Source organism: Geotrypetes seraphini, chromosome 8 (assembly GCF_902459505.1).
Source record: "Geotrypetes seraphini chromosome 8, aGeoSer1.1, whole genome shotgun sequence".
NCBI classification, from domain to species: Eukaryota; Metazoa; Chordata; class Amphibia; order Gymnophiona; family Dermophiidae; genus Geotrypetes; species Geotrypetes seraphini.
In genome coordinates this window covers 33,251,289-33,274,830 of record NC_047091.1, presented here as the reverse complement: position 1 = coordinate 33,274,830, position 23,542 = coordinate 33,251,289, and the positions used below count along the sequence as shown (strand labels likewise).

Genomic DNA, 23,542 nt, shown 5'->3' with positions numbered 1-23,542 from the left:
TCCGAGTGATTTTTCCTCTCGGTCTGGGACTGTATCAGCCTGGTTCTGAGAATAGAGCCGAGAAAGAGAAGTGAGTAGAAGGAAATGTGGTCTCTCTGTACGGAATATTGCCGAGCCAGACTGAGTTCCTAAATAACCGCTTCCTGCCATATTTGGTCTCAGAAAGGGATGTGAAAATGATTTACAGAAAAACGCATTCGAAAGAGAATAGCAACGCCCTGCAGGCTTTAAAAATAAGTGCCTCACTCAGTGGCATAGCGAGGGTGGGAAATGCCCGGGCGGTGGTGCCCCCAGCCCTGTTCTCTGACTCCGCTCCTTTCCCGTGCACCCCATTCCCTTCCCCCGTACCCCTTTAATTTAACCGGCGGGAGGAGCATCTCCAACTTGCTTCTCGCGCTGGTCTCTGCTCTCCCTCTGACATCACTTCCTGGACCTGTGGCCAGGAAGTGAGTCAGAGGGAGAGCAGAGATGGATACGAGCTAGAGGTACGGGGTCGGGAAGTGAAGGCGCAGGAGGAGTGGGGGAGGGGTGGGAAGGAGCAAGGTTGGAGAGGTGCCCCCACCGAGATGGCACCCGGTCTGCCCCCCCCCCCTCTGTCCCCTCCTTACCACGCCTCCAGTCACACTTAAATGAAAGATTCCATGACAGTATGGGACTTCCAGCTCTCTCTGATCCCAAGGGCAACACATTCAAGGTCATATTTAAAAATCATTTATCTAGATAACAACTGAAGTTTGGACTAATCCTTTTGGTGGCCATATTCAATCCACTAATTGGAAAACTGTAGCTAATGTTAAAACAGCAAAAAAAAAAGGCGGTTTTGGTTACGCAGTTGTGTGTGTCAATAATTTAATTGTCGAAGATGTTGGGGAAAAAATGTGCGTGAATTTCTCCCGCGTCCCGTTTACTTTTCAGATGTGACGTAGAGAAGGATGAGTGGGTGCCATGCAATGAAAATCCCATGAAGATCTGCAGGTTTCCTGTTTCCGGACTCGTCGAAGGGAAGACCTACCAGTTCCGAGTGACGGCCGTCAACCAAGCAGGCGCCAGTCACCCTTCAAAGCCCAGTAAACCTGTCACAATGAAAGACCCTGAGTCCAACCGAACCATGGGTAAGCATGGCCTAAAAGCAGAGCGGGAGATTTGCCTAATGGATGCTTAAATGCAATAAACAAGCAAACGTGCTTCCCCAAAAAATTTAAAAAAATGGGGAGACCCAATAATCCACAGTGAAAACAATCCACCGATGAAAACAAAAAACTGTGGATACAGATGTTCCGGAGATAATTTACTATACACTGACATATAAAAACATGAAAATTCAATTTAAAAAGTACAATGATAAAAAATACAGTGGTAAAAATCCAACCGGACCCTACACGGTTTCGGCGAACACACCTTCCTCTGGGGTCCAACTGTTTGCTACTTCAGCTTGTCTGCGGTGTTCTTTGCTCACATGTTTAAAGACAATAGACTGTTTTCAGTCCAATTCTTTATATGTAAGTTTGCAAACCATTGGACCCTTGAGGAAGGTGTGTTCGCCGAAACACGGACCGTGTAGGGTCCGGTTGGATTTTTATCACTGAATTTTTTATCATTGTACTTTTTAAATTGAATTTTCTTTTTTCTTTTTTTTTTTTATAATTCTTTATTCATTTTCATATTTTACATGAAGTGTACAAAATATTGAGTTACAACTAATGAATACACAATATCACTTTTATATCTATTACATAATATTCTGAACAAATTTTTTTTATCCCCTCTCTCACCCCCCACCCTTCAAGTACTTTCCAATCACCTTATACATATTGTATATCATATTATAACATGTTATGTAAAATTATTTTCACTACTAAATTGAATTTTCATGGTTTTATATGGCAGTGTTTAAGAAATTATCTCCAGAACATCTGTATCCACAGTTTTTGTTTTCATCCCCAAAAAATTACACACAATTCATATCATTGTATTAGGAAGAATTTGTGCTCAGAGACATGGAGGAAAAAGGGGAATAAAATTCCCCAAAAAACCTCACCACCCAATCATTGCATTTCTTTCAATAATGCAACAATCCTAAAGATGTATTCAATCTTATAGTAAATACAAAGCACTTATCTTGTTGAATTTGATATTTGGCTCCGACGTGCCACATTTCGATCCTTCTTCAGGAAGCCAAACGATAAGGCTCTTAAGGAATGTAAAACTTACATTCCCATTGGGTGTCAGTCTCTGTAACGCAAAAGAAAAATCTTATAGGGGGTCATACAAAATAATATAATGCACTTTCAAAAAGGCTCTTGAAAAAAAGCCACAATATACATTTACAGCACAACTGAAGGGTACCTCAAAAAAGCGGTCAGAAAAATTTGGACGGAGAATCTCTCTTCACTGTCCTTTGTGGCGGAATGGAACGACAACAAACATTATAAAGACAGGTTCCGGCGCCAAAAGCGTAAGCACGCCATGACGCACACATTGGAATGCATCAAAAAATGGGGTACACTAACTAAACCGCGTGGAACAAACGCGTGCTGACAATCACGCGTGAACCCCCCCTTACAGAGGAAACTGCCATTTTACCTTGTTTTGGGGGTAATCGGCAATTTCCTCTGTAATGGGGAGTTCCCTCACATACACACCCCCAACGTGAGCGCGAATACTTTTAAGTTCAGTGGGTAGGTTCACACATATACACACCCCCTCGGAGCACTTACAGTAATTGTTTTAATCCGGCGTGCTGAAGTCCTGCACGCCATTGTCCCGCACGGTTATGAAGTACCACCAAAAATGGAAGGGAGCTCAAAAGTGCCAAAAAAGAGCAAAATTGAGGCAATCTAAGATTAAGAAGTTTCTTCTTTTTACCAGTGATCCCGTATGACGACTGGAAGCAGATTGTGATTTCCAAAGACGACTTGGAAGGTAAGTCCATAGCTTGACGGCCTTTCTCCTTTTTCATTCTACATGCAAGGGATGCGGCACATGGTATTTCAAAAATCCACTAACCCCCATGCAACCCAGTTCACCCTTAACCCCTAATTCTGTAAAAAGTGCCAAAAATTGTACTTGCAACTTAATAGAATAACACGCTAATTAGTTCTAATTGGCATTTTAACAAGCGATTATTGGTGTTAATTAGAATCAATTAAGGGTTGAGCATGTAAGTTTAGGCATGGAATCTGTGCCTAGATTTTACGCATGAATTAAAAAAGAGGGTGCAGAAATGGGCCGCCTAACAATTGGTTTAATTGGGTTTACGCAGCATGATGACTGGTTGCACCATTAAAACCCAATTAAACCCTCATTTTTTAAAAAAATGGTGCCGCTACCAGTGGCGTAGCAAAAGTAGGAGGTGCCCAGGGCAGTGGCATCCCCCGCCCCACGCCCTCCTCTTCGTCTTCCTATGCTCCTTCCACGCCGTGCCCTCCCTTCCCACCCCTGTACCCGAGGCTATCAGGATAAGTCTAACCGCTTCTGTTCATTTTGTTCACTCTATAACACAGCTGTGAAATGGTTAATTGTGGTTCATCCTAGGAAACATTAAAATTCCTCTGCCACCAACCAATGTCCACGCATCCGAGGTCAGTGAGGATTACGTGGTGATTGCCTGGAACGAGCCAGACCCCAGAGGCAGGGAGCCAGTGAGCTACTATGTGGAAAAGGTAAAGCAAGCGTGTTGGGTTTACAAAACTAGGGTTACCAGATTTCCATTTGGAAAATGAGGACCCCCCTAGCTTCACCCATTCCTGCCATGTCACGCCCCAGCCCCGCTGCCTGCTCTCGTCAGGCAGGACATCTATGCATGCGCCGACGTGACACGATATCATGCGCGTGTGCGCATGACATCATCGCGTGGCCTGACGCGATGTGGAGTAAAGCTTTTCAAAACCCGGACAAAGGATGACATGTCCGGGGAAATCCGGACGTCTAGTAGCCCTATACAAAACACCCACTAGCTACTTGATTCAAAAGGGTTTGCGTTCTCTGGAAGGTAGCTGACTCTTATATGCTGGGCCCGGGGCTCAAGTTTGGAAGGGAGCTCCAAAGCCGATAGCAGGCTGTGCCTTCTTCAGCTTCAGACAGTCTTGGAGCCCCCCCTATAATATGGGGCCAAAGGAAACTGTCCTGGCTGCACCCCCCTTAACACCAACTCTGACTTCAGGCCAATTTCTGGAATGAGCGTGGTTCTGTTTTACGGAAAAGAAATTCTAGAACAATCGGAGGAGACTCAGGCATAACATTAGGAAATTTTTCTTCATGGAAAGGGTGGTGGGTGCATGGAATGGCCTCTCAGGGGGAAGTGATGAAGGCAAAGGCAGTAATGGAGTTTAGGAAAGGCCAGGATAACGGCTAGGAAGTGAAGACAAAATTAGAGATTGGTTGAGTTCTGAGGTTAGGGCACTTTAGTTAGAGGGGAAATTTGATTGAAGTCTACAAAATCCCGCTGTGGAATGGGTGCATCGACTTTTTTACTCCATCAAAAATTACAAAGACTAGGGGGCACTCGAAGTTACAGGGAAATATTTTTTTCACTCAGAAAATGGTTAAGCTCTGGAGCACATTGCCAGAGGTTGTGGTAAGACCGGTTAACGTACCTGGTTTTAAATAAAAGTTTGAACATGTTCCCAGAGGAAGTCCATAGTCTGCTATTGAGAAAGACATGGGAGAAACCACTTGCTTTTCCTAGGATCAATAGCATGGAATATTGCTACTAATTGGGGGGTTTCCAGGTACTTGTGACCTGGATTGGCAACTGTGGAAACAGTGTACTGAGCTAGATGAACCATTGGTTTGATCCAGGGATCTCAAAGTCCCTCCTTGAGGGTCGCAATCCAGTCGGGTTTTCAGGATTTCCCCAATGAATATGCACTGAAAGCAGTGCATGCACATAGATCTCATGCATATTCATTGGGGAAATCCTGAAAACCCAACTGGATTGCGGCCCTCGAGGAGCAACTTTGACACCCCTGGTTTGATCCAATATGTCTATTCTTATGCTCTTATCTACCACCGCATTCTCTCCTTACAAGGTTGTGTGTGATGAAGGACATTTTGGAACTCTATGATAAGAATGAAGGACACGTCCTAAGTCCTCTTTAAAAATGGATTGAAGGACCAAATGAAACCTGAAGGAACTTCCTCTGTATTGTATACTGCCTTGGACAGCCTAGTATTTAGAAAAGCGACATCTAAGTTTTCAGAAAAACTAATTAACTAAATATCCTATAGGTAGCCGGTTCCTTTCTCTTATAACCTTGTTCCTCTCTCTCTCCCCCCCCCCCCCCAGTCAGTTGCTGGCACCGACAGCTGGCAGAGTGTGAATCTGGATGCTGCTTTGGATTCTACGAGGTGTGCCATCTTCGATCTGGTTAAAGGGACCTCTTACTGTTTCCGCGTACAGTCTGTGAACAAGTATGGAATAAGTGCTCCATCCCTACCTAGTGAGCCCATCTCTCCCGTCGCTACACTAGGTAACTCTGCTTATATCAAATGCACTATTAGAACTTATGAAAGTGAAATCTGATGTTACAATTTTCTATTTTTCTTTTGGCCCTTCTTTTCTTCCTAAAGTGGAAAAAGATTGAATCAATTTCAGTGGTTCATACAGGCAGTAGCAAAGGGAGTCTTCTGGCTGTGGTAATGCTTGTAGCCCTTACTCACACCAGCCTTGAGCAAGACTAAATATATTTGGGTCTAAGGACTGCTCTGACTAAAAGAGACTTGTGTATCTGGGAGGGTGATTATAGAGAGGCCTCTGGATGCTGTGGAGGGCATTCAAATATTTCTCACTGCTCACTCTACAGCAGGGTTGGGCAACGAGGGCCGGAATCCAGTCGGGTTTTCAGGATTTCCCCAATGAATATGCATGAGATCTATTTGCATGCATTGCCTCCATTGTATGCAAATGGATCTCATGCATATTCATTGGGGAAATCCTAAAAACCCGACTGGATTCCGGCCCTCGTTGCCCATCCCTGCTCTACAGAGACCAAACTACGAGGGCTAATCAAAAATTAAGAGCAATTGTTAAATCTACACAATAACCAGAACAGAGCTAGCGAAATGCAACATATATACTTATGCTTTGCCTGTGGGATAGTTTGTCCATGTACAGTGCAGCACTTGGCCTTTTGTCGTGTGGCAGCCATGAGGTCAGAAACATGGACATAGTAACATAGTAGATGACGGCAGATAAAGACCCGAATGGTCCATCCAGTCTGCCCAACCTGATTCAATTTAAATTTTTTTTTTAAATTTATTTTCTTCTTAGCTATTTCTGGGCAAGAATCCAAAGCTTTACCCGGTACTGTGCTTGGGTTCCAACTGCTGAAATCTCTGTTAAGACTTACTCCAGCCCATCTACACCCTCCCAGCCATTGAAGCACTCCCCAGCCCATCCTCCACCAAACGGCCATACACAGACACAGACCGTGCAAGTCTGCCCAGTACTGGCCTTAGTTCAATATTTAATTTTATTTTCTGATTCTAGATCCTCTGTGTTCATCCCACGCTTCTTTGAACTCAGTCACAGTTTTACTCTCCACCACCTCTCTCGGGAGCGCATTCCAGGCATCCACCACCCTCTCCGTAAAGTAGAATTTCCTAACATTGCCTTTGATTCTACCACCCCTCAACCTCAAATTATGTCCTCTGGTTTTACCATTTTCCTTTCTCTGGAAAAGATTTTGTTCTACGTTAATACCTTTCAAGTATTTGAATGTCGGAATCATATCTCCTCTGTCTCTCCTTTCCTCTAGGGTATACATATTCAGGGCTTCCAGTCTCTCCTCATACGTCTTCTGGCGCAAGCCTCCTATCATTTTCGTCGCCCTCCTCTGGACCGCCTCAAGTCTTCTTACGTCTTTCGCCAGATACGGTCTCCAAAACTGAATACAATACTCCAAGTGGGGCCTCACCAATGACCTGTACAGGGGCATCAACACCTTCTTCCTTCTACTGACTACGCCTCTCTTTATACAGCCCAGAATCCTTCTGGCAGCAGCCACTGTCTTGTCACACTGTTTTTATGCCTTTAGATCTTCAGACACTATAACCCCAAGGTCCCTCTCCCCGTCTGTGCATATCAGCTTCTCTCCTCCCAGCATATACGGTTCCTTCCTATTATTAATCCCCAAGTGCATTACTCTGCATTTCTTTGCATTGAATTTTAGTTGCCAGGCATTAGACCATTCGTCTAACTTTTGCAGATCTTTTTTCATATTTTCCACTCCCTCTTCGGTGTCTACTCTGTTACAAATCTTGGTATCATCTGCAAAAAGGCACACTTTTCCTTTTAACCCTTCAGCAATGTCACTCACAAACATATTGAACAGGATTGGCCCCAGCACCGAACCCTGAGGGACTCCACTAGTCACCTTTCCTTCCTTCGAGCGACTTCCATTAACCACCACCCTCTGGCGTCTGTCCGACAGCCAGTTTCTGACCCAGTTCACCACTTTGGGTCCTAACTTCAGCCCTTCAAGTTTGTTCAACAGCCAGTTTCTGACCCAGTTCACCACTTTGGGTCCTAACTTCAACCCTTCAAGTTTGTTCAACAACTGTATCAAAGGCTTTGCTGAAATCCAAGTAAATTACATCTAGCATATGTCCTCAATCCAGCTCTCTGGTCACCCAATCAAAAAATTCAATCAGGTTCGTTTGGCACGATTTACCTTTTGTAAAGCCATGTTGCCTCGGATCCTGTAACCCATTAGATTCAAGGAAGTACACTATCCTTTCTTTCAGCAACACTTCCATTATTGCATCATTGAATTACAATGTGTAGCAGTGCGCACTCTTTTGGTAGAGGGGGTGAAGCTTGTGGACATTCACTGTCCGATATTGACTCAGTATGGACATAGTTAATGAAAGGTATATGAGTGGGTTAAAAGGTTTAAAGCGAGAAGAACAGGTGAACCTGACGAAGGTCGTTCTGGTCACCCAACAATATCGCATACACAAGAGCACATTGACAGGGCAGATGCCTTGATTAGAGAAGACCAACGGAAAACGGCGTCTCAATTGGCTGCAGATTTGGATTTCAGCTATGGGTCTGCATTTGCCATAATGCATGATGACTTGGGATACAGGCAAGCCTGCGCGCGAAGGCTTCCCAAACAGCCTACTGATCTTCACAAGCAACAGCGTGTGGAGGTTGCGACTCAGTTCCTGAGACGGTTTGAAGAAGATCCGAGGATTCTGGCGACAAGACATGGGTGCACCACTGCGACCCGGAGAGCAAAAGACAAAGCATGATGAAGTACAGGAAGCGGTGCTTACCTGGCTTTAGGAGCGGCCGAAAAACGTCTTCTCTACAGGAATGCAGAAGCTAGTTGAACGATGCAACAAATGCGTCGTCTTGCATGGGGACTATGTGGAAAAACGATATGTTCCATTGCTCACAGTTACTTTTAATGAAGCCATTAAGTGCATTTTGCCTTTACTTTTTGATTTACCCTCATAAATCTTGGTCTTGGGAGCAGAGCCTTGGAGAATTGGGCAGATAAATGGCAGATGAAGTTTAATGTAGAAAAATGCAAAGTGATGCACTTAGGCAGAAAAAATAAGGAACACAAGTATAGTATGTCAGGTGCAACTCTGGGAAAATCTGAACAGGAAAAGGACCTGGGAGTATTAATCGATAGGACACTGAAGCCGTCGGTGCAATGTGCAGCGGCAGCGAAGAACACAAATAGAATGCTAGGTATGATAAAGAAGGGAATCACGAGTAGATCGGAGAAAGTCATAATGCCGCTTTATAGAGCGATGGTCAGACCACACTTGGAATACTGCGTGGGATATCATACTGCTAGAGAGGGTGCAGAGACGAGCAACAAAGCTGGTGAAAGGTATGGAGAACCTGGATTACGAGGAAAGACTTAAGAGACTGGGGTTGTTCTCCCTTGAGAAAAGGAGACTACGAGGGAATATGATCGAGACATTCAAAATACTGAAAGGAATCGACAAAATAGAGCAGGAAAAAACATTATTTACAATGTCCAATGTGGCACGGACAAGAGGACATGGGCTGAAGCTAAGGGGGGACAAGTTCAAGACAAATATCAGGAAGTTCTGCTTCACACAACGAGTGGTGGACACCTGGAATGCTCTCCCAGAAGAGGTAATTGTGGAATCCACCATTCTAGGATTTAAGGGTAAGTTAGATGTACATCTCCTTATGAGTGGCATGAAGTGACATGGGTAGGGGTAGGCTAGATGCACTTCTCTTTACGAGAAGCTTGGAGCGATATGGGGACCAAAACTATGCCAGGGTACACCTGGCGGGGCCTCCGCGTGTGCGGATTGCCGGACTTGATGGACCTAGGGTCTGTTCCGGAGATGGCGCTTCTTATGTTCTTATATTCTTATGTTCCTATGTGACTGCATTGCCTCTTAAGAGCCAGTTGATCTCACATGCAATTAACGGATGATATGTTTTCTAGGAATATTAATCAAACATGCAGAACCATGAACCAAATACAAGTGCTTTCCACTTATTTTGCCTTTCCAGTTCCTCCGCCTCCTCCTGAGCATGTGGTGGCTTACAGAGACACTAAGACCTCTGTTGTGGTGGAGTGGGACAAGCTAGATGATCATCACGAGCTGCTTGGCTACTACGTCTATTGCCGTGAGCCTGGTGCGGCTGAGTGGCAGACTATCAACAACAAACCGGTGACAGACAACAGGTGAGCACTGGAAGTCTAGCATGCTCCTATCATCCAGGCACCAGACACAGCAGGGAAAGCCAATAACATGCTGTCCAGTTCAAGTGTCCTCAAGACCTCTTTTTGGCAATGGCATACCTAGTATATTTGATACCTGGGGCCAATCATATTTTAACACACACACATCCTCCTTTATATGAAAAATTATTTTTAGTAATAATCCACGAGTCACACAACAAGGTGTTACTAGGAAAAGGTAGCATCTTAAATACTGCAGTGAGCACTAGAACATCAATACTCATATACTGACAGACTGAAAAAGCTGGGGCTGTTCTCCCTGGAAAAGCGGAGACTTAGAGGAGACATGATAGAAACCTTCAAGATCCTGAAGGGTATAGAAAAGGTAGACGGACAGATTTTTCAGATTATGGGGAACCACAAAGGGGGCACTCGGAGAAATTAAAAGGGGACAGGTTTAGAACAAATGCCAGAAAGTTCTTTTTCACCCAGAGGGTGGTGGGTACATGGAACGTGCTTCCGGAGGCTGTGATAGGCCGGAGCACGTTACAAGGCTTCAAAGAAGGTTTGGATAGGTTCCTAGAGGATAAAGGAATTGAGGGGTACAGATAGGAGTAGCGGTAGGTTATTGGGATAGTCTGGGACCATTGCTCAGGCAATGGGCCTGATGGGCCACCGCGGGAGCGGACTGCTGGGCGAGATGGACCTCTGGTCTGCCTCAGCGGAGGCAACTTCTTATGTTCTTATGTTCTAATACACAGATTGTAAACTTAAACAAGCCAGATTAATACAGATTGATCCTGCACAGTTAATACTTACAGAAAACCATGTCTTTTTCATTCATGCAGAACACAGACACACCCTTGTCCAGAATGGACTAAGTTATCACAAATTATAATAAAAAAATATGTAGACAAAAGTTAAACTGAACTGCCAAGAAGCCAGACTCTGCATACAGTGCAACACTACAGAAGCAGTGATGCATGCCTACTTGTGAACGGGCCGAGTGGTCATCTCCCGTCACATTACTAGCACATGCAGTGCTCCTGGCCAGGTGGAATAGGGTGGGGCCATGTGTCCGAGGGGGTTTTGGCCCAATTTGGTAGACGTCGAGAGCCATGCTCCAGAATTCCAGTCTCCTGTATTTCTTGTGAGCTGTAAATACATTTCAGTCTGCATCTCCCTGTCTCTTGTCTAGAACAGAACACTGTGAAATCAAAAAGCTATATTTAACATCACAACCCAGTTTGCAATATCAGCCTCTTAATTATGGTGCTGAGGTCAGTGCAGAGAAGTTAGTCCAACCCAGGTTTTCCCCATTACATCTACAATTAACTTAGAGTCCTGCTTTTGCTAGATGCATTGAATCTACAGGCCCCTCTGTGGAAGAAGCCAAAGCCAGAACCAGGTCATCCTTCAGCAACACCAAAAAACATGTCTTGCAGGTTCACTGTTCCAGGACTCCAGACGGGGAAGGAGTATGAGTTCTGCGTGAAGGCCGTCAACGAGGCCGGCGTTGGTGCGCAGTCTCCAAAATCTGCACCACTAGTTGTCAACGAGGCCGTATGTAAGTATTAATGAGGAGGACACAGGCACACTGTCCTAGTACAAGAACCACCATCCGATACACCCGCCCTCATCACCGGAAAGAAATCACGGCCAGGCGTCACACCACAGGCTCATGTAATCCTGAGGTGTGATCTAAATGTTTGTCCTGTCGGTTCCCTGTGAAAACTGCAGTTCTGGCAATGAAATATGTATTTTTAGGGGTGTGATGTTATCTCTTTTATCTAAGACCTTTATTCATAGCTAATTACATCTTCTCAGGGTACCAATGGATGGTACTGGTACACACTGTTGTAGTTGATGGGGGATGCTGGCACCTCTCTGCCCCCCTCACATCTTCCCATTCCCCCCCTCCCCCTATATCTCTTTGTCAGGATGACCAACTTCTTCGGCCTGCTTCTCATGCCGGCCTGGCTCCCGTCTGAAATCACTTCCAGGTCGTGGGGCCAAGGAGTGACGTCAGAGGGAGAGCCAATGCTGGCGCGAGCAGCAGGCCAGAGAGGCTGCTCACGCTGGCGAAGATTTAAAGAGGTAGAAGGGGAGGGAAGGTGCGAGTATGGCATGGGGAAGCGGAGAAGGAGTGGGAGGTGGGCAGAGAGGAGGGTGCGGGGGGTGCCACCGCCCCAGGCACCTCCTACCCTCGTTATGCCACTGCGGGTACATAATGTATATCTGATTACACCTCTTTGGGTGGAATCAAATCTATACTTTTTGTTACTTAGGGGTTCTTAGCACAGAACGGGCACAAAAACTGACAGAAAGACACTCAGAGAAGCCAGTAGAGGGGTGAGAGTAGGGTTACCATATTTGAGCCCGCAAAACCCCGGACACAAGGGCCTGCATTGTTCCTCCCCATAGCCTCCTCTCTCCTTTCCCGATGAGCTCTGGAGGGCCTTTAGGAAATGATCCTTTAAGTTGGAAGCCCTCTGGGAGCAGGGGAAATGATTCATAGACAGTGGAGCGCAAGACATCAGCGCGCGACAATCCAGAACCGACAATTTGGCGCAAGACAGAAGCGCGCGGGGGAAAAAGTAATTTTTAAAGAGCTCCGACGGGGGGTTTGGGGTGGCAACCCCCCCACTTTATTGGTTAGTGTTCGCGCTGCTGTTGGAGGGGGGTTCGGGGGGTTGGAAACCTCCATTATAGCGAAAACGGAACTTTTTCTGATTTTTTATGGGAAAAGTTCCGTTTTCTCTATAATGGGGAGGTTCACCCCCCCCCCCCCCCGCAATGGCAGCGCGAACACTAACCAATAAAGTGCGGGGGTTGCCACCCCAAACCCCCAGTCGGAGCTCTTTAAATATTATTTTTTCCCCCGCGCGCTTCTGTCTTCCGCCGAATTGTCGGCGCACTGGCGTCTGGCACGCGATTATCCCGTCACCGAGGAAATATTTATTGGATCTGGATGGGGAAAGGTTACGGTTACCAGACGTCTGGATTTCTTCGGACATGTCCCCCTTTTTGAGGACATGTTTGGGGGTCTAGACGACTTTTCAAAACCTGTCACTTTGTCCAGGTTCTAGTGCACGAGCTTCTAGCGCACGAGCAACGTCGGGATGGCATCTGCACATGGGCGGATGCGACCCAGTGACGTCACGTGTGCGCGTGTACAGATGCCATCCCAATGAGCAAACAGGTTGAGGGGGCAGGGCTGGGGACGGAACAGGGTGTGGCTCAGACAGAATGGGGCGGGGCCATGGATCTGGATTTTTGTTTATGAAAATCTGGTAACCCTGGGAAGAGGTCATGGGATTTCATATACAGTGTTCCCCCGGTCATTCGCGGTCGGCGGTTCGCGGTCCCAGTCATTCACGGTATTTTCCGACCGCGAACCGCCAACAAGGAGAGGACAGCTAGAGAGGCAGAAGAGAGCAGCCGGAACGCCGGCGAGTGCAGGAAATCACTCACTGTATGCTCCGACCGCCTCTTCCTGCACTAAATCAGGCCTTATCCAGTCAGGAGCTGCTTTGACACACAGCTCCTGATTGGTAAGGCCCGAATTAGTGCAGGAAGAGGCGCATACAGTGAATGATTTTCTGCACTCGCCGGCGCTCCGGCTGCTCTCTCCTGCATCTCCCGCTGCCCTCTCCAGTCTCTCCCATGAAAAACCGTATTTGCGGTTTTTCAAGATTCGCAGGGGTTCCTGGAACAGAACCCCCGCGAATATTGGGGGAGTACTGTACTGCCTTTCTGCGGTTGCAATCAATGCAATTTACATATTATATATAGGTACTCGGGGCAAAGCAGCTGCACTGGGAGTAGAACCCAGTTTCCCAGAGTCTCTGGCCACTACTCTTAGCATTAGGTCACTCCTCCTCTCCCTTTCCTTAAACTTCACATGGAAAAGTATGAGATAAAATCCCCAAAGTGGATAAAATTTGCAAATCCTAAGTTAGAGAATGACACGGTGACAAAATTCATCACCATTCCCGTCCCCGCGGATAACTGCGGGAAATAATCCCATGTCATTTTCTAGTGTCTATTTCAACCTCAGTCCTTCTAAACCAGCATTGTTCAGAGCAAAGCTTGCAGGTCAGTGGTTGTGGCCATTCATACTCTGATTCTTATGTGAGCCAAGGATAATGAAGCCATTGTGACATCACTGATGTGATTGGCTCTTAGGCACTGGTGGAATGAGGCATTATGACATCACAATATCTGCTCTGGATACCAGAGACTGTCATTCTGTAGTGTCTGTTTCAACCTCGGTCCTTCTACACCAGCATTCTTCAAAGCAAAGCTTGCGGGTCAGTGGTTGTGGCCATTCATACTCTGATTCTTCCCTCTCTCCTTAAAGAATGACATGAAGATGGTTTCCCGCGGTTATCCGCGGGGACGGGAACGGTGATGAATTTTGTCACCGTGCCATTCTCTAGCCTAAGTCCTCGTCTGTCCATTGTCTACTTCATTACCAGAAGCCCTAACCTAGGGTGAACAGATTTGTTTAAGAATACGAGAGGACACGTGGCCCTGCCCCCGTTCCGCCCCATTTTACTCCCACGCAAACCTCATTTCTTCTCCTCCCCCAAGTCCGGGCCGCATCTGGAGGGCCTCCGAGCATGCACCGGATGCGGCGCGCACACGCGTGATATCATCGTGTTGCAGCCACGCATGCTTGGAGGCCCTCAAGACAAAGCTCCGAGCTCGGGACCTTCCAAATCCCAGATAAACTGTCAGGTTTTGAAAATCCTTCAGAGCACCCGTTTCCCCAGACATCTGGTAACCCTACCCTGACAGATCTCCACGTTTACCCTTGTCTCCTGCTTCCACACACTAGGCCAGTTCTCGGAGGCTAGAGATGAGCAAGGTGGCTGCTCTGGACCCCCAGCATCACCAGGGTGATGCCACTGTGGAGGACCCTCAGGCATTTCCCACCACCTGAACCCTACTCTTCAGTTTTTGTCCCACGCTCCGGCGTGTCTAACCCCAGTCCTTCCCAGATGTCCTTGAATACAGATGTTTTGGTCCTCCATCATCTCCACTGGGGAATTATTCCACACATCTTCCACCTTCTCTGAATTCATTTTTTTCTTTGGTTTCTCTTGAGTCTGTCCTGCCCCTTTCAAAATCTCGTTTCCACTGCAGAAAAAAAGAAGGCATAGAAACATAGAACATGACGGCAGAAAAGAGCCACGGCCCATCTAGTCTGCCCACCCCCTAACTACCTCCATGAAGAGATCCCACATGCCAATCCCTTCTTTTCTTAAAATCTGGCACGCTGCTGGCCTCAATTACCTGTTGCGGAAGATTATTCCAGCGATCAACCACCCTTTCGGTGAAGAAATATTTTCTGGTGTCACCATGAAATTTCCCACCCCTGATTTTCAACGGATGCCCTCTTGTTGCCGTGGGTCTTTTTTTTTTTTAGTGAAAACTGTTTTTATTAAACAACGAACCACAACAAGTACAAACAGTAGGCAAAAAGGCAAATATTGAGTACATAACTCCCCTCCCCAAGAGGACTGGACTCTTATGTCCTCTCAGGTTACACGGTTCCCCATCCCCCCACCCCCCCCAAGCACACCCCCTCCCCCCCCCCCAGAACCCCACCCCCCCACCTCACCCCCACCCCCCAGTTCAGACAGGCGGAATGGCATACATCTGCAATCTATTCAAGATACGACTACGTATCCGGGGAGATAAACTGTCCAAATATGGAGTCCAAATATGAACAAAGTCTCTGCTTCGGCGGCGAGAAGCAGAAACCAACGTGGCCTCCCACCCTAAAAGTTCGTGTAATTTATTTCTCCAGTACCAGAAGGAGGGCGGGGTATCCGCCAGCCAGAAGTTCAATATACATTTCTTCCCCAAAATATAACATTTGCTCAAAAACATTTTCTCTGCCGATGTATACACCGAAAACAAAGAAAAATGAGCGAACAACATATGGTATGCAGAGACAGGAACAGACACCCTTAGGAGACCCTGAAGATAGGAAGCCAAGGCCCCCCAAAAACTCTGGATACTCTCACATTCCCAAAGTCCATGAAAATAAGAGTTCACCTCCACCTGACAGGTGAGACAGTATTGGGTATCGACACACCCCATATGGTAGGCCCGGCTCTGGGAGGCATACCCTCTTAGCAAGGTCCTAAAGTGACATTCTCGAAGCTCCGCACTATGCACCAGAGTAGGAGTATGACGAATAGCCCGCAGCAAAAACCCCACCCCCAGCTCCTGCCCCAAATCCCTCTGCCAAGCCTCCAGCACCACAGTAAAATCCCTCGGGGGCCCCAGTGCCCCAAGCTGCTTGTGATATACAGAGACTGAGATCCCAGAGGCTAGGTCCTCTCCCCCCTCCAAAAAGGCACGAAAACTGATCCCAAACTCCAAAGAAAGAGCGCTCTGCGGAAGGGACTTCACATAATGCCGCAGTTGACAATGAGCAAAGAGAAGGCCCGATGAAGGCAGACCACATCGCAACAACTCATCGCAAGAGAGGAGCGTCCCATCCTCCCGCATCATATGAAAAAGACATTCAAACCCTCGAGCCCGCCAACGCCCAAAAACAGAAGGAAACAGCCCCGGGAGAAAGGAGCGATTACCAGTAATGGGCAATAACACACTAACATGAGGATCCTGACGCCATAAAGACAACACCCGTCTCCACACTTCCCAAAGGGGGCGAAACAAAACACTACGGCGACAAAACCCCGGCAGAACCGACAGCCGAGACTGCAATAGAAAGAGCAGATGAGAAGGATAAAAATAATCGCGCTCCAGGGATATATCAGTATAAAGGTCAGTACCCAAGACCCAGTCCCGGACATGGCGTAATAGACACGCCTGATTATAAAGAGCCATATCCGGCACACCAAACCCGCCCCGAGCCCAGGGACCCACCAGCAACTGCCACCGCATCTTCGGTCTCCGACCCCCCCAAAGGTATTTAGACAACAAGGACAAGAGAGCCCGGATATCCTTACGCAAAAGGTACAGCGGTAAAGTCTGTAAAACATAAAGCCACTTAGGGAATAACACCATCCGAAAAAGTTGCACCCTCCCCATCAAAGAAAGCGGCAGAGTACGCCAAGCGGCCAACACCGAGCCGGTAATGGAGAGCAAACGAGCGACATTCAACCGGTAGATCTCCCGAACATCCATGGACAACTGCACTCCCAAATAGCGAAACGAGGAATCCGCCCATTGCAAGGGAAAAGTCCCACTCCACGAACGCTGCAGGCCTGCATCTGAGGCCAAAGCCTCCGATTTCTTTAAATTTAAGGTGAACCCTGAGAAATCACCATACTCCCGAACACTCTCCAAAAGGGTAGATAAAGAACGCTGCGGATCAGTCAAAAAGACCAAAAGATAATCAGCGAAGGCCGCAATCTTAAAATGAGCGGCCCCCAGTTGAAGTCCCCGAATGTCAACATTAGATTGCAGCTCTCTGATCAAGGGATCCAAAGACAGCACAAACAGCAAAGGCGACAGGGGACAGCCCTGACGGGTCCCCCTACAGATGGAAAAGGGGTCCGAATAGCCACCATTCACCGAAATCCGCGCCACCGGGTCACTATACAACGCTAAAAGGGCGTTAAGAAAAAAAGGGCCAAAGCCATATGCCCGCAGCGTAGCAAAGAGGAATCCCCACTGCACCCGATCAAAAGCCTTTTCAGCATCGAAACTCACGAGTACAGCAGGGTCTCCGTCTACAGCAGACTTCTCTAGGGCCAGCAAGATACGGCGAAGATTTTTAGATACCGGCCGATCACGCACAAATCCTACCTGCTGGTCCGATATTAAAGAAGGCAGCACCCTAGCCAAACGATTCGCCAGCACCTTAGCCATCAATTTCGTCTCATAATTCAGCAGGGAAATGGGTCTATAGGAGTCCGGCAAAGTGGGGTCCCTCCCCGGCTTAGGAAGAACTATTATCTGAGCCGAATTCAAATAACGCGGTAAAAACCCCTTAGCCACATTCAAATTAAAAATTTTGGACAACACCGGAGCAACCTCATCCACCAACATCTTATAGAATTCACCCCGGAATCCATCGGGTCCCGGAGCCTTGCCCAACGGGCTGGCCCGAATCACCCACGCCACTTCCTCCACCTCCACCGGGCGCTCCAACATCGCCAAGTCTACAGGAGAGATATGGGGTAAATCCAAGCTGTCCAAATAAACCCCCCCATCAAGCACATCCGGGCCAGGCGCAGCATACAAGTCAGCGAAAAAGTCCCGCAGAATACGCCCAATGTCCTCAGTCTTATGATACAGCGTTCCTTGCGCATCACGCAAAGCCGAGACCCCCGCGGACCCACGAGAGGAGCGAGCTAAACGCGCCAACATCCGGCTACTCTTATTAGCGAACCTGAAGAGCTGGAATTGATAGTGTTCCCGAGACCTCTGAGCCCCCCTATGCAGGAGTTCATTCAAGGCCTGCTGCGCCTCCAAAAGCTGCCTCTTAAGCGCCAACGTGGCAGCACTTGCGAAACGTTGCCGCAGAGTCCGAACCCTACGCTCCCAGGCCAGAATCTCCCTCTGACGCGCTCGAGCCTCAAAGGCCACAAAGGACATGATTTCCCCACGCAACACCGCTTTCGCAGCCTCCCAATAGAGTATGGGGTCCTCTCGATGTTGCAAATTCGTACTTTGAAAATCCCTCCATCTAGCCAACAAAAAGTCATGAAAACGGGCATTGCGATACAAATGACAAGGGAACCTCCATGAAACCCCTCCACCCCGAGGGGACCCCCACAGCCACCGCAGGCCCACCCATGCATGATCCGATATTTCAATCGGACCCAGCATGGCCTCCTGAACCCTCGGGAGAAGACTCCGGGAAAGAAGAATAAAATCAATACGGGAAAGCGTCCCATGCGCTCGAGATAAATGAGAATAGTCCCGCTCCACCGGATGAAGAACCCTCCAAACATCCAATAAATCCAAAGAGGAAGCCAGCATGGTAGCCCCAGTACAGGCCCGCAGCGATTCCCGACCCACCGAAGAAGAACGATCCAGCCGAGGATCAGGGACCTCGTTGAAGTCGCCCCCGAGAATTAAGGGAATATCCCCAAACTGCAACAAAAGGTTACGCAACTTCTGAAAAAATTTGGCAGAAGGATTATTAGGGGCATAAAGATTACAAAACAGCAAAGGCTTATTGTTTAGAGAGACCGAGGCAATAACGTACCTACCCCCAGGATCCCGAACCACCTGATGTACCTGCAGGTGAAGGCCCTTACGAAAAAGGATCACTACCCCACCCTTCCCCCCCAGAGCCGGAGCCTCCAAATGCGTACCCACCCACCAAGAGCAGAGCTTAGCATGCTCCACAGAGGACAACCGGGTCTCCTGTAGAAAAGCAATAGAGGCCCTCTTACGATTCAGTGCTTGCAATATTTTATACCGCTTAATAGGCGAGTGTATCCCCCCCACATTCCAAGAAATCAAATTATGTTCCAGAAAAGACTAAAAAGAGCACCACAAGCAGATACTGAATAACCCATCGCAGCATGCCAGAGGAGCGTCCCAGCCACCACCCCTCCAACCACACACTCAAAAATCCGCCCATCCCCCACCTGTCTGACCCAAAGGAAACCCCCATCCCCCAACCCCCACTCCCCCTAACCCCCCAACTCCCCCCAACCCTCCCCCGCCCCCCAACCCTTGCCCATCCAAATACTGCACCCCAATAGGTGCCACTTCCAGAAAGCTGGCGCGCCCGCAGCAGGCCTCCCTCAAACCCCTCAGCCCCCCCCCAAGCTTCCCATAGGCTAACAAACACTCTCCATTCCCACCACCAACCAGCGAACCCCATCCACTCCTCCACCCAGGCTATCAGCCCTCCCCATACAACCCCCCTAGACAAACCCTACCACCCTCCTCCTTATAGCCACCCCTTCCCCCACCCCCACTCAAACCAACACAGCCCAAACACTCACCCCCTGCCCCCAACACAGCAAGGCACAACTAACACAAAATGCAGAGAACCCAACAAAAATGCTGAGTGTAAGCTGGTGAAGTCTCAGCGGCCATGGGGAAAGACCCACAGGGGAGACAGCGCATCATCCACAAAGTCAGAGTATACAGCCGTCAACTCCCAGCATCGCCAACCCCACCGAAGAAGACAGTCAGAAGATCACGGCGCCACCTCCGGAAACTTTTCCTCCACAAATCGCTGGGCCTCCTCCGGCGTATCAAACTGGTGCGACCGGCCGGCGTGCATCACCCTCAGCCTCGCTGGATACTGAAGAGAAAAAGGAATACTGCGCCGGACCAGACTGGAACAGAGTGGAGAAAACTTGCGTCGAGCCTGAGAGACCTCCGCCGAATAATCCTGGAAACAGAGGACCTGCTTGTTGTTGTAGAGCAACTTCTTCCCCTGGCGCAGGGCCCTAAGGACCGCAATCTTATGGCGATAGTTGAGCAGACGACAGATAACCACCCGTGGACGCTCCAGACCATCTCTCCGGGGCCCCAGACGGTGCGCCCGTTCGATATAAAAGGGGCCCAGCTGCTGCGGGGGGGCCAAAGACTCCATCAGCCATTTCTCCAGAAAGTCTCCCAGGTCCGAGTCCCCCAGAGATTCAGGCAGACCCACAAACCGCAGGTTGTTCCGGCGGGACCGGTTCTCCAGGTCCTCCACTTTTGCCCGGAGCGCCGCCATAGAGGTAGAGTGGCCCGCCTGATCTTGTGTAAGCCGCTGCACAGCATCCTCAGTGGAGCTGACCCGTTGCTGTGTCTCCCTCACCTCCGAGGACAGAGCTGCAAAACGCTGATCCAGGGTGTCTAACTTATCCAGAATCCGTTGCAGCTTGTCCCCCAGCGTGCCCTCCAATGCAGCCTGCACTTCCGCTGTTACCTCCGCGACCCAGAGGGAGCTGGGGGTTTCGGGCGATGCAGGTGCCACGTGCGCCGCCATTTTACTTTCAGGCTGCTTCCTTCTCTCTCGTTCCGTCTTATTCGGACGCGCGGCCATCCCCCAGACCGCCGCGAAATCGCTACACGGACCCCCAACCGCGCTCCCCGACGTGCTGACACCGGGAGCCGAGGAATTCAATGCCGCTCAAAAACAATTACCGCCGCGGGCGCGCCGGAGCCTCGAGCCTGACCTGCTCACAGCCCCATGCTTCCGCCGGAAGTCGTTGCCGTGGGTCTTTTAAGGAAAAAGAGATCCTCTTCCACCTCGATACGGCCTGTGACATATTTGAACGTCTCGATCATGTCTCCCCTCTCTCTGCATTCCTCGAGTAAGTACAGCTGCAACTTACCCAGTCGTTCCTTATACGGGAGATCCTTGAGTCCTAAGACAATCCTGGTGGCCATTCGCTGAACCAACTCAACTCTCCGCACATCTTTTTGATAATGCGGCCTCCAGAATTGTACACAGTATTCCAGATGGGGGTCTCACCATGGATCTGTACAACGGCATTATGACCTCGGGCTTACGGCTGACATAACGTCTATGGATACAGCCCATGATTTGTCTAGCCCTGGATGAAGCTTTCTCCACTTGATTGGCAGTCTTCATGTCTTCGCTAATGATCACCCCCAAGTCACGTTCTGCTACAGTCCTTGCTAGGGTCTCACCTTAAAAGAGGAACCAGAATTGCAGAAATGAGCAATCTAGATAGCATTTCTGCTATCATAAGGCTTATGTGTCATTGCTCTGGATTTAGGGTTACTGGATTTTATGTTTATAAAATCTGGACCCACATGGCCCCGTCCAGTTTCACCCATGTCACACCCGTTCTGCCCCAGCCCTGCCCCCCTCAACGCTCAGAGGTGTGTCAGGAGTGCATCTGCTTATATGCAGGTGGTACGTGATGACATCGCATGCGTGAGCACAAACACAGGACGTCATCGCGTTGCATCTGCAGATGCCTTCCCGACGATATTCTGAGCTGGAAGCTTTTCGAAACCCGGACAAAGTGCCGGGTTTTGGAAAAGCCACTCGGACGCCCGGACAGGTCCTCTAAAAAGAGAACCTGTCCGGGTGAATCCGGACGTCTGGTAACCCTATCTGTGTCCGACTGTGTATTATTCTTCGCGCATTACAAAATCAGCACTGAAGGGCAAATTCTATAAGAAGCGCCCAAATGCTAGGCACTGTTGAGTGCGATTCAAGTAAAATTGGCCAACTCTAGGTGCAACAAAAAGTTAGGCGGTCATGCAAGCGCTTAAGCACACTTAAGAGCAGCGATTCTGTAACAAGGTGCATAACACGTAGCTACGCCCACACCTAACATGCCTATTTTTTTGAAGGCCGCCTAAATATTTAAAGGCGCCTTATTACAGAATCGCTCTTTCTTGATAGGCGCCTAGGTTTCAATTATTGCTGAGTAAAAAAAGCTTAATTGAGCTTGTTAATCAATTTAGCTAGGCGCCTATCTAGGTGGGCACCTCCAAAATAGTTGCCTAACATCAGGTACCGGTTACAGAATTTGGGCCAGAGTGCAAACAGCATTTATGAGGCTCTTAGACCTCTGGGAGCCATCTGCTCCGTTCCGTGCTTCAGTCCCGCCAAAGCATTTGCAATTATTGGCCAGTAGGTGGAGCTGCAGACGTGTGTGTGTTCTGTTGGCAATGGTTTCTGTAGGGGACAGAACACCCCCCCCCCCCCAGCTCTGAAGAAATTTATCACAAATAAAATAGGCTGCAAGTTACAAATTAACTAGAAATAAGGGGGAGGTTGTTAGTGCTTCTAGATAAGCCTGTGCTACTTCCAGTTTTGAGGACTCTAGCCATTATAAAAATTAAAAAACCATGATACATGAGAACAAAATAAGTGCTCCCCCTTTGAGCTTCAGGCCCACATCTCTTCTGGCGTCCAGCACTGCTAAGTATCTGCGTTGATGTGATTCTGGCGCCGTGTTTCATAGGTGCCTGGTGGTGCCTATTGGTTGTTTTGTTTTTTTTCATTTGTTATTAATTGGATTTTAACAGCGCAGTCAATTAGTACACCGTTAATAGCCAATTGAAACAATTAACTTAGGCGCCGGAAGAGCACCTACTGGCGCTTCCAATGGCGCCACTTTTAGAATCCGAGCCCGGGCGCTACTTCCCACGCCGAAGTTTTGGGCATGAAAAAAGTGTTCTAATGGATGAAAGGCACCAGAACAAGGCAGAAACCAAGTTTCCAAGTTTATTAAAGATTTGCCATACCACCTATTCAGGCTTCTAGGAAATGTACATTAAAATAAAATACATGTATTACAGTTAAAATTAACATATACAGACGGCAAAAGAAAGAAATGGTAAAACTACAATCTTAAAAGAACCTAAAAGGGAAGAAAAAAACAGGAGGGAGGGGAAAAAGAAACGGATCCATGTGAAAACATGCTTATGCATCCATTTATAGAAAAGATTCTAATAATAATAATAATAACAGTTTATATACTGCAATACCGTTAAGTTCTATGCGGTTTACAATAGATTAAGTGAGGTACAAATTGATTGAATTGAGAGGGGGGAAGAGGAGAGTTAATAGGACTGGAAATGCGTTGTTGAGGAGATAGAGATTAATAAGTGTTTTCTTGTGGACTTGCAAAGGGGCATGGCCATGGGAGGGGCATGGGCAGGTCAGGGGCGTTCCCTAAGTGTTATAGAACTCAGGGGTTCCGTGCCTGGCCTGCGCACCAGGATTTACATTTGGGTTCGGCCGGCATAACTTCTGCCTAGGGTTACCAGATTTTCCGTTTGGAAAATCTGGACTCCTAGTCCCGCCCCCCAGGCCCGCCCAGTACCACCCAACTCCGCTCCATCACGCCACAGTCCTGCCCCCAATCTCGCCCCAGCCCCCCTCCCCCGCTGCCTGCTCTCGTCGGGCAGGATGTCCACGCAAGCGC

At 48.3% G+C, this 23,542-nt stretch overlaps 1 protein-coding gene across 1 annotated transcript in view; it reads left to right on the top strand.

Moving 5' to 3' along the window:
• Nucleotides 1–23,542, top strand: part of MYOM3 (myomesin 3) — a 136,135-nt gene that overhangs the window by 40,082 nt on the left and 72,511 nt on the right. Inside the window, exons 12-17 of the mRNA XM_033954507.1 lie at nt 916–1,112; nt 2,869–2,922; nt 3,535–3,662; nt 5,288–5,471; nt 9,512–9,686; nt 11,129–11,250. Coding sequence (XP_033810398.1) covers nt 916–1,112; nt 2,869–2,922; nt 3,535–3,662; nt 5,288–5,471; nt 9,512–9,686; nt 11,129–11,250 — 860 coding nt within the window. The remainder of the gene's footprint in view (nt 1–915; nt 1,113–2,868; nt 2,923–3,534; nt 3,663–5,287; nt 5,472–9,511; nt 9,687–11,128; nt 11,251–23,542) is intronic.